Consider the following 11,668-nt stretch of genomic DNA (forward strand, 5'->3'; position numbering starts at 1 on the left):
GTGGGGTTGGCCCGTGCCATGCTGGGGAAGTGTGCTGGGGGCTCTGGGCATCATCATGCCAAACGTCCTGGCTCTCCAAGCTCCTGCCCTGTGTCCTGCCTGCTGTGCGCTGAGGCTGCGTCCTGCATCCCTGCACGTGCTGTGTGTTTAATATTAACAGATTGCCATATAAACACTGCTGACTTTGCCAGCAAATGGCGATCCAGGGCTTAAAACAAAAAATCCCAGAGGCATTGCAGTGTGTTTTCACGAGGTGTGATTTATTTAGCAGTTGTGTATTTTGGCTTTCTGCTCGTTATGTCCAGCAATCAAGCTCTATGGGGCTGCTTTACATTACACATGCCATGTCATGGAAAGCCCAGCACCAGGGCATTCGTCATGAATCACCAGGGTTTCAGGACCTTTTTGCAGTTCTGTACTTAATAATGCCCCGTGTGATCAGAGCTGCAATTTTACCGTAGGAATGCCAACTTTATTTTCTGAAGCAGACACTCGGTTTCTTTCTGTAAGTAAGCAATTAGCTTCTCTAACAAAAGGCAGGGGGCTAATCAACCCTTTACCTAAAACCTCTTTTCTTCAAAATGCGAAGTGGGAATTAGCATAAAAATAGCGCCTTAAACCAGCTATGCTCAAACAGCATTGAAATAATACTTTTTTTTTTTTTTTTCCCCCTCAGTTCTTCCTTCTCCCCATGGCTTTGCAAATTTGTGTGTGGACACATTCATTTCTATATATAAGCTAACCAGCTTTGCTTTAGTCAACATAGGACCTTCTACGGTTAAATGAAAACTGGGAACACATTTTAGGACAAACACGTCCATGTACAGCAAAAAAGGAAAGGAAGTGGAAAAGGAGGGAGAAAGGAAAAGTGAAAGGGAAGAGGGAGAAAGGAAAGAAAAGGGAGAGGGAAAAGAAGCAGCAGGTTTGCTTTCTCTGTGCGGGACAATTTTTCTCTGTAGCAACAAGAAGAGGCCTAGGGTTAAAAGGTGCAAATGTGGACTTGAAAGGAAAGAAGGTGGGCAGGTAGAAGTCAGGAACAGCACTGATTATTAAGAGATTTACTTGAGATAACCTGCCCCTTTCTTGTCCCTGTGTTTCAGCCCTACGCTATCTCCTGGAACAGACCAGCCCGTACCTCCAGACATGCTTTTTGAATAATTCCTCTCCACACCCAAAATACCAGCTCTCCCCATGAAGGCTATTTCTTGCACACTCCATATCACACATGCTAAATACTTTATTGTACTAGATACAACCTCTAAACATTTACAGTAAGTGCACTTAATAGCAAAATTGTTTTCCAAACCTCATTGGCTCTCTCCATTCTTGTGAGCTATAAACATGACTTTGTTTAAACAGGAAAACAAATGAACAGATTCCTGAGTCTCCCACATACACTTCTGGTTATCAGAAGCTTATCACAGGCAAATGGGAACATTTCATGGAGGCTTTTGTTAAAATGCTGGCAGTTTATCAGTGGGTTGGATTTCCATATACCACAGAAGACAGTGGTATAGTTTAATATCCTTGTTTGTTTTTCTGTCTGGTGTGTTGTTTTTTTTTTCATATCAACCTCTGAACCTCTGTTTTTCTCATTGATAGAAAACTGTGGTTGGGTGATAACTTACTGGAAAATCCTCTACAAGAAGAAAATGGGAGGAAAGATAAGGGCACCTTTTCTTGAGGAGGCATCACTGGACAGGTGTGAGAGTTAATACTCTTTAAGGTATCTGCCTATTGGAACTGGCCTTTCCAATCAAACAGTGAAGCCTGGGTAATTTGGCTGAACAAATAAGACTGCAGTTGAAAAGCTCCTCCATGTGGATACCAGCATACGAACTGATTGCTAACAGCAAGAACTGGTTGGAAAGGACATGACAGGTAGACTCCAATTGCAAATTGCTCAAAAGGAAAACCCTTAAGAGGCCCAGAAAGGAAAAGCCTGTATTTGGGCTACGTTACTTCTGCAGCAGGTGGAAAAGAGTGAGTCCGCTAAGGCTGCCAGCTCCATCCTGTCTCATGGTCAGGAGGGACCCAAAGGAATGACAGGTACAACCAGGATCGGGTCACGCCTTGTCACGGTGTGGGGATGACGCCCTGAAGAAGTGGCTTTGCCAGCTCTGCTTTGCATCACCCTGATTCACAGTGATTGAAAGACAGATCACGGATGTTTGCATCAAAGCCTCTCCAGCTGGCGGTGCTCCTCTTTAATCCCACCTGGGGAGAACAACCTGCTGGGTGGGCTTTTACTTCTTGTACAGAAAGTGCTGCGTGGTTTTGGTCTGTGGACACCTACTGCAGTGAGAACAGAGCTGGTGATGTCAGTGTCACAGAGAGGAACCCCAGCTGGCTTTACAGTAGATAAACCTGGTATGTGGTAGCATACCTCTGGGGCACCACAGAAGTCAGAAGATACAAAACTTGTTTCAGAAGCAGAGCCCACTTGAGTTTCCTGTAATAGAATGCTCCTAGGACCCAGACTGACCATGGCCAATGCTCCTGACCACCACAGAGGTAGAGACTAAAAGACATACTCCTCAGAGTGACCCGAAAAGTTTCACCTCAGTGCAATGCCATACTGAGAGAAATTTATGCTGATATTGAAAAGTTACTTTGGAAGGGAAGCAGAACTAATATACTCAACATGAAAATATGTCCTCTCCCCTTTGACACCCAAGTTACCCAGGCTTAGTTTGTACTATGAACATAGCATGTCCTTTCTTCTTCACCCAGTGACCTACACCAAGCCTTTGCTGCCAGCTTGTTTAAGTCAGAGCTGTGACTCGTTGTAAAGACAGAGTTAAAAAAACAATGGTCATCTTGGGGCAACTATTTAAAAAACACATTTGCTGGTGCACTATGGACAGACAGGTGTCCATGCTTTTAGGAATCACTGAAAAAGCTCTTAATTGGTCTTCCCTTCCTCCTTGTGCCAGCTATCTGCCCAGCTTAGAGCATCCCAGTTAACAGCCAGCCTGAAGGTACCAAGAGATCTCAGAGAACATGCAGCAAAAAAGAGGTTGACAAGAAACACAGTGTGTGTCCAACACAGAATATATTTTCATGTAAATGCTGTGATTAACAGCTCTGTGGACCAATGGGTCACCAAGCTTCTTAAATGTGACAGCAACAGGGAATAAAACTTTATGTAATAATTCTTCACTCAAAAGCAATCTTTTAACTTAGTTTTCAGACTTTTCCTGCCACTGAAGACACAAAGTAGGAAACACATGTTTTCTTTGACCTGCAAATGATTTCATGAGCCATATTCCTTTTAATACACAACTCCTCTCTGCGACAGTTGCTGAAACAAACACCATCACATTTTAACTTCAAGAGGATTTCCTTGGAAAGAGGCAGCCAGCAACAGAAGAATTTTAATGACTGTGGGAGGACTGCTGGTATTTTAAGAAGTCTTCTGAAACCTTTTGAAGGATTTGAGATAAGTAAAAATAAGTGGAGCAATTTTTTTTCCCCTAAGTACTTTGCACCATGTTTTCACATAGCAGAAGTGAGTTCTACAACTGCACAACGAAGCTGGAAAATCTGAACAGAGAAGCAAAAGTTAAAAGATGTCTGAGACGAAACCAAGTGGCAAGGGAACCATTCTAAAGAAGAGAGCAAATGATTCCTTCTATTCCAAGCTCTTGTTTTTATTCTCTTCGCTCACAGCAGCTTTAATTTTGTTAGCTTGCAAAGAAACACTCAATCCACAGATCAGATTTCTCAAGGATATAGGGAGATCATGTCAACAAAACAAAACACTAATTAGGCTTTTAAACAGGAGCCACATGCTCAGTGAGTTCCTCTAGTGGAATTGTACAAGCAGTGCTTGCATCCTGTTGCCTCTGATCTAAAGCCCTGCTTTTTACCTTTTAGGAGAAAAAGCCAGCTGCTGCCAGAAGTGCTCCCAGATTGACCTACCCCACGACTGAAATTTCACTGCTGTTACAAGTTCTTCTTCAATTGTCGAGTGCTTCCTTGGAGAAGGGCTGGTCAATGTACCTGGGCAGCAACTGCCTCCTGTCGCTATTAGAATGAGAAAAGCCTCCTTGGGCATCTGCCTTCACAAGGGGCCTCTAGACCCACCCGCGTGACATGAACCTGGTTTAAGGTTCACCTGCAGTTTCTCCAAAGCCACCATGCTTTCAGCACGGTAAACTGGGGTGGATGATGTGCTGCTGTTTCTTTCCATCATCCTCCCACCCGACGCAGGGGAGATTCAATAAAGAGCATGCAAACAGCAGTAAAAAGGACACTTGGAAAAGGCAACTCCCCCCAGAAATGAAGCGTCTACGATGTCCTTCTTTTGTGGGGAAGTTGGGGAAGGGAAACAGTGACCTCCCTGGATCCAGGGAAGAAAGCAACTCTGAGCACTCTTGAGAAAAGGAAATTGTTTCTCAGTCAGATGTGCCCTGTTTTTGGAGGCCCTCCTACCCTCTCCATTCTTCTGCTTATCTGCACTAGCTCAAACACCACACAGGCACTAAGCAAACTTAGCAAGTTTCTTAGCAAGGAGATGCTTTTAAATGAAAAAGTTCATACAGCTTGTTCTTCTCCTTCTCATCGTAGATATGTGGACAAACCCCCGATCAACCTTTACATCCACTTGCTCTCAAACACATTCAGAAAAAAGAGCTGTTTTCTCCAAAGCAAGTGTGACATTCAATACCTTAGTCAAGTGGCACATAATGCTGCATTTATCCCCTCTGCACACTCCATTTTCCACAGTGTCCACACAAATGTGGCTTGACAGTAGAGGCAAATTCAGTTTTACTGAAAGCAGTGGCAAAACTCTCACTTTCTTCAGCGGACACACTTTTTGCTCACTTGCTGCTCTTCCCTCCCTCAGCAAGGAACTGCCTTTTCCAAGCAATTTTATGCTTGGAAGCATATAATCCAAGAATCTCTTCCAAGCAAGAGATGGAAAAAACCCTGCTTTTTGCTGGGATAACCCTCTCCCCTCCATTTTTTCCCTTCCCAAATGGGAGAATATTGTCCCTTATGTTATATTCCAGTATGTTACATTGATGGATACACCTCTGATATTTTTTTTTTTCATTATAGAGGCAAATTACAATGAGGAAAACGACCCTAGTAATTTACTGTTGATACATTTTACATTACTAGGAGAACACACAGTTTCTCAGAGAAAGGTCCCAAGTTTTTTATCAGCAAGATCCCCTCTTTGCTCCCATTTACTCCCGTAAAGGAGTTTTGATTAATGTCACTGATTCTTGGAGACTGGGATTCATATGAGTGGCATTTCTTTTCTGAACAGCCACATATGAAAAAATCCATCCGTTAGCTTAGCTATTCATAACAATGTGCATGTGTGGCTATTCTGTGGAGCACAATCCAGTCATTTGCAATAGACTACTACATCTGTTGTCTTGACTTTACAAAGCAAAAGTGTATCTTGGTTTTTAGTAGCCCACTGCTTTTGAAATGAAGGCTACATCATTTAAAGGATGCCCTACAAATATTTCTCAGTGCAAAAATGCAGAGGGTGTTTTGTTTTCAATTACAGGGAAGTTTCCATCAAAACATACTTCTCTTCACGTTAAAAATCCCTTTGCTTACTGCCATGTACAAGAAAAACATTCCGATGCCATAAATACATTTTCTTTTAAAATCTATCAACCTGACTGTAGCCCTTTAAGGGCCTTAGGGATGTGTCCTGCTTTAAGAACTTGTCCATGAAAAACTTGGGACCCCTCACGTGTTACACATTTCATACCGCACTTCAAAGAAGAACGTTAAATACCTTGTGACTAGAGTACTGTTTATTTCATTATCTAAACAAACACTGGAATACAGTCTACGCTTTTCTACTTTCCTGCAGACATTACAACGAGCTTTTTTTTTTTCTTTTTCCATAATTAAAACAATCTGCATACACACAGAACATGCATGCTCTCTAACACCAGTAATGAAGGTAAGAAGAGTCAGTTTCCATCATCTTCCTGTTGCCTGTATTAGAAAAAAATACTTTTGTTTTTACTGTAGTTATGGCAGTGTGGCTAAGAATATGAAGACTAGAGCAAACTTTTACTCCCTGCACAGAAAATGTTCACCACAAGCATGCTGATGGTGATAAATATTACATGTCTATTAAATGATAGGCATACTTTTATCCCCTTTACTCCCTTTTTAAAAAGACTAAGTGGCTACATGTAAATGCAGTGAAGCAGGTATAAGCTTAATTAATCAGAGTTGATTCAGACTGGCACCAAGATGCAGCGAAGTCCGACGAAGTCTCAGGGAGGCTCTCCATGGGCTACCAACGACCTCCCACTGAAAGGCATCTGCCTTCTACTTTTTGAAAGCAGAAATCAAAGGCCTTGCAGCACGGCCAGTCCCGCGGAAGGGGTTGGACCGCGCCGGTGTGTCGGGCTCCCTGCAAAAAAGAAGCGCTTGTAGTCCATTAGTGTTTGAGAAAACCTTGTGAGTGGGTTACCTTCCCCGGGGCCGAGGGCCCACCCCACCCCACAGCGTCAGCCCGCCGCTCTTCGTCGGCCACGCGGCTGGCCGCGGCTCTACACCACCGAGTGGTCGTTGCTGTGGACGCCAGCCAAGATGGTGTGGTTGAGCGAGGAGGCCGACCGGTCCGAGCCTTCGGTGGGGCCGTTGGCGTTCTCGCTGCGCTGGCAGCAGAGGATCTGCTTGAAGGTGGCGCTCATCTCCTTGTCCCGGTAGGAGTAGATGATGGGGTTCATGGCGGAGTTGAACTCTGCCAGGAGCAGGAAGAACTTTTCGTAGGCCAGGACGTTGCACTGGGGACAGCAAACATCGAGGAGCAGCAAGACTAATCCTGGGGTCCAGCAGATTATGAAAGCACCTAGGGAGAGAAAGAGTGGAGAAAACACAACAAAACCCACAAATATACTAATGCACCGTTACTCGTCAAGACACTATGAGAACCCTCCAACTGAAAGCGGCAATGGTTAATTTTCTCTTTCAAGAATATCTTTCCCACACTATTTCTTCACTGACCTGATGAGAGGGCTGCCTTTCAAAAATGTGTAAATGGTTATGGGCAGCACATCAAAAGAGCAAGGCATTCCCCCCCACACTCACCATCTGAAAAGTTCTCTGCTTGGCAAATACATTTGCATTTAAAGTTGATAATGAGGAACATTTTTTCCCTTCAGCTAGAGACCTCTGACTAATCAATCTCTTGATCAGAAGAAACAATGCTGCAATTTACTTCTCAAACTAATAACAACAAAGAAAACCTTTCTGTGAGTGCTGTGACTGAAGCATCAGTAATAGAAAAAGAGTGGTGCAGGCAGCAATTCTCAAGAGAAAGAAAGCCTGGGTCTTGTTAATCCATTTCAGCCCCATTATGTAATGGAAAGTCCTAAACACACATCCTTCATGCACTGAAATGTCATCCTTCAACAGATCTACTTCTTTTCTTAGGGCCCTATTCAACAGAAATTCAGAGGCTCCTCAGGCTTCAATAGTGTAAATGCCAAAGAGCCTTACCCTGATTAAAATGCTTCCCCCTCCCTTCTCTGCTTTGCAAAGCTCTGAGGGGGGATAAAGCCCAGAACAAAATTCGGAGCTCAATGCAGAAATGAAATCAAACGCCTTGCACTTTATTGGGAGCACCGAGTTAAACGAAGATGCTAACTTCTTGCAAGGTTAAAGATGTTTTAAATATACGCAGCGCTGGGGAAGCCCTTACACACCAATCGTGTCAGAACGAAGATGGTGCTCCTGAGATTTTCCAGGCTGACATACTTGGCTGAGGTGGAAACCAAAGTCTTATCACTGGCAGGCAGGCTTAGGTCAGGCGGCAGCAATAAGGGCTTCCCAGCACTACCCGGACGAGTGCTATTTTCAAACAGGTTGTCCTGTCCCTGTGCTATTTATTTGTTAACATGCTGCCTCCATAATTTTTTTCCTGCAGCGATGCTCTCTGCAGGTCTAGCAGCTGACTACAGTCAGTCTCCACAGCACCCAGCCTTTTCGCTGTGCCTGCCAAGAAGGTGCCAGCTATTTCTAGCCTGGGCAGTGGTGGCTGCAAGCTGTGCAGACACCGTTCTGTTTGGATACCAAACCCACCTAGATCAAACAGAAGAACATTTTCCAAAGGGCTCTGCAAACACACAGGGTGTGCCAGGCTACAGACATCAGTTGCCAACCAGGCAACCACACACAGGCTTCCTACAGACCAAAATGCATCCCTAAACAGAGCTTGCTTGCAAGTGATGGTGCCACAGTGCCGCTCAATGCCTATCACTTTGTTGACCAACAAAGGTGGCAACGGGAAAGAAGCTGGGAGGCGAGCTGCCAGCTGCCAGTTCAAAGCACCAATGTCTTTGGCCAAATGACTTTGTTAAGGGCTGGCAGCAATTTTACAGAATAGGGATGAAACTCTCCCACGCCGAGGTGGCATCAAACGCATGAATCTACTTCACAGCTTTTGTCTGCAGCTCTTTCAGGTTCCAGCAAACCCAGAAAAGAGCACTTTAAACCCATGCAAAGGACTACGGCCTTTTGTCCTTTTCTTGTACCTGTTCCCAGAACAGTAGAAAACTACATCTCTTTATTTGCAGGATTGTCCAGGTGGATACAGAGGCTGCCCTCTGCACGGAGCAGCTCTGCTGAGCTGGTTTCTGCAGAAACCAAGACAATCTTTCAAATTCAACCACTCACTGCTGAAACTGTGCATGTTATGTTCAACCTCCTAGCTTGTGAGGCAGCGGTGGACTATGTTCCAGCTTGTGTATGTATTTTCTTCATTACAGGCTGCCTCGGGAGAACAACATCAGAGACGGGAACACTGCAAGTCATGGGATCTACAGTCAAGGACAAAAGACGATGACAGCATCCTCACCAGGCCTGTAGCAGAAAAGTCCAATGTGAGAACAATGGAGCTGACAGGAAAGCTCTCCTAGCTTTGTTCAAAGTTGCAATTGAAAGCTTCCAATTTTCCAACAATTTTTGTTGTTTTTGTTTTTTAAATCTGTTGTTAAGAAACTAAGTATGTCAAACAGAACATTCTGTTGCTATCATTTTCGGGTATGTTAAAAGCAGCAACAAGAAGAAGCAGTACGGTGAAGCACATAGGCATTTGCTCCTGAGAAAGCCACAAAGTCTTTGACAGAATTCCACACGCAGCCAAAGACACTGAACACTGGTCTAAGATGAAGTTTTTGAGCCTGTCTGGGCTCCTCAGTATCTCAGACAGGTCCAACAACCTACATGCTAAGGCTTGACATGGTTGCGCTAAAGAAAAAGTGGTCTGGGGTTGAGCAAGAAACTCAGTGCTCTGTGCAGCCATTGCTACACTGGAAAAAGATAAAAACGAAGGATTGCCTTCCCACCCAGCTCTGGAAGAGAATGGAAGCCATTATATTTCACAAGTTGCCATCCTGCTGTTCATGCCAGGCCTGGAGCTGGATCAATGATGTGTTGGCAGCCAAGGTGTTGAGAGGAGGAGGAGCCCACTGTCCCCAGTTCCAGAACCGCTTGGGTAAGGTGGGCTTTCTGCTGCCCTGGCCCCCAGCTGCAGACCAGGCTGACTTTTCCAGTGTCCTTCACATGTCAATGGTGGTGGCAGAGGAGCACACAGCACCCAGGACTGCACCTTTGTGCAAGCACGGGTAGCCTCAAGCTTCTGAACAGTGGGCTCGTTTGTTACTGGGGAGTTAAAGCCACTGAAGCCAGCCCCATTCAGTCTAGTGGGTTTTGTTTTACTTTAGCCCCTGGGATTTTCCTAGGAAAACTTCCCACCATGCTAATGGCTCCTGCGGCTTATTAAGTTAAGTGCTTGCAAATGGTGACACAAACAATGGCTCTGGTTTTCTCACTTGTTATTTAACTGTCAGTACACTGGGAAGTACTGGAACGCATCACTCACCGTAAAGGCATGTTTGGGTTAGGTATAATGCAAAGAACATAAAAATGTCAGGTTCCTATTATTTCAGGTTTAGGAAATATCATCTGTTAAACATTCAATTCTTTCCCTGGAAGGAAAAAAAAAAGCTTGAAAGTTATTTTTTCTAGCTCTTAGTTGGAATATTTGTCAAAGTAAAGTGATACTAAGCTAAAAGTGAGGTTAAATTCTTCCAGAAATTTGATTTCCAGAAATCTGTTGTGCATTGATTTCACCGAGAATGAAGATCTAAAAATATCACATCTAATAAAACAACGACATCCAAAAGCTTCCTGCTGCCATACACTGCCTAAAGCATATACCACAATCTTGATGTGTTTTTCTGCTCTACTAAAGTACAGTGGAAGTAACTTCCAGGTGCACCTTAACATTTTCAAAACTCAGTCAAAGCCACATTACGATGACAATGACAAAGCAGATCTATTGCATTCAGTGAATCAAATCTGCTCATCTTCATGGGTATGTCCTTGTCATGCCATGGCACCAGGAGAGCCCAACATGCATGAATAAAGTCGCTCATGGGATGTCCTTGGGTGGCTGTAGAGTACTGTTGCCTGGATAGATAGCACCTTGGGGTGACACCTCCAATCCTGGCAGTCCTTAGAGGTGCTGGCAGTGCATGAAGCTGACCGAGCTCTTCAATTGCAGCAGGAGGAATATCCCTATGGTGCACAGCCAAGGTCTGCCTAGGTCAGGCAAGAGAGCGCCAGCTGGGGAAGAAATGCCCATCAGGCTGAGGGGCGAATGGCTTGCCACAAGATAGGAAAGCTTGAGGGAATCAGAGAAACAGCACTCCATCTTCTAAAAACATTTAAGGAGACGAGATGAAGACTCCCTATTGACCGAGAAGCATGTTTTACAGCAGAAAATCTAAGTTACAACAGAGCAGTCATGACATGAATCTCATTTTCTCTTGCTGGGTGATGCCTCGCATCCAGGGCTGAAATTCCAGCTCCTCGTGCATAGTCTGTCTTGCTAAGCTATGGCAGAAGTCCACTGCAGGCTCTCCAATGACCACGATATGACTACATCCCACATGTCTTGAACCCTCATCTGGTGCACCAGTGTGGATTGAATTGCCATGGTAGTCGCAGGCTTGGAAACTCTTGGGTAAGCATGGCATGTCCCCACAGCCAGATTTGATTGCAAGAGAGTAAAATGGTTGTGGGCAGTGGGTGTATGAAACCAGCCATGATCAATCACAAAAAAATGAGTGACTAGAGACACAAAACAGAAAACAACTCCAAAAATCAGCATCAGAAAAGAAACAAGCTGCATGAGAATAAACACTGAAGAACTAGTCACTCCTTACTCGGTCCTTCCTCCTCTCAGGAATGTTTGCAAAATCAACATAACAAACTGCAGAAAGATAAATTAGGAAAAAAAGATACAATAGAAATAGTCTCTTAAACCACAGAAATATTAATTTAAGGCTGTACTTGAATGACAGATCACCTCCGTGCTACGGCAGTCAGGCATGCCCGCTGGTTTCATTTATCACTAAACCCTGACTATTTGGGGCAACTTTTTGTCCTACTGGTGGAGACTGTCTTAATGCTTGTATTTACAAAAATATGGTAAGAACCAAAGCAAGTAACAGCCCCACTTCTGAGAAGCAGACATACCTGGAGGATTTGACATAGGGGAAAAGAGATTGAAGAGGGGGGAAAAACATTGTCAGTTAGTTAGTCTTGTGGAGCTTGCTTTTTTTTTTTTTTTTTTTTTAAAGACAACACCCCCAAAAGAAAAAAACCAGAG

The 11,668-nt window shown here is 44.2% G+C and overlaps 1 protein-coding gene across 5 annotated transcripts in view; it reads right to left on the reverse strand.

Moving 5' to 3' along the window:
* Window positions 1-239: 239 nt before the first annotated feature.
* LPAR1 (lysophosphatidic acid receptor 1) overlaps window positions 240-11,668 on the reverse strand; it is an 83,649-nt gene continuing 72,220 nt past the window's right edge. For 4 of the 5 annotated variants that reach the window (XM_014956422.1, XM_014956423.1, XM_014956424.1 and 1 more), the window contains exon 4: window positions 6,540-6,841. In XM_014956422.1, coding sequence (XP_014811908.1) covers window positions 6,540-6,841 — 302 coding nt within the window. Of the gene's footprint in view, window positions 6,842-11,668 lie in introns of all 5 variants that reach the window. The other variant, XM_014956426.1, reaches the window with a different exon arrangement.

Source organism: Calidris pugnax, unplaced genomic scaffold (genome assembly GCF_001431845.1).
Source record: "Calidris pugnax isolate Ruff unplaced genomic scaffold, ASM143184v1 scaffold262, whole genome shotgun sequence".
NCBI classification, from domain to species: Eukaryota; Metazoa; Chordata; class Aves; order Charadriiformes; family Scolopacidae; genus Calidris; species Calidris pugnax.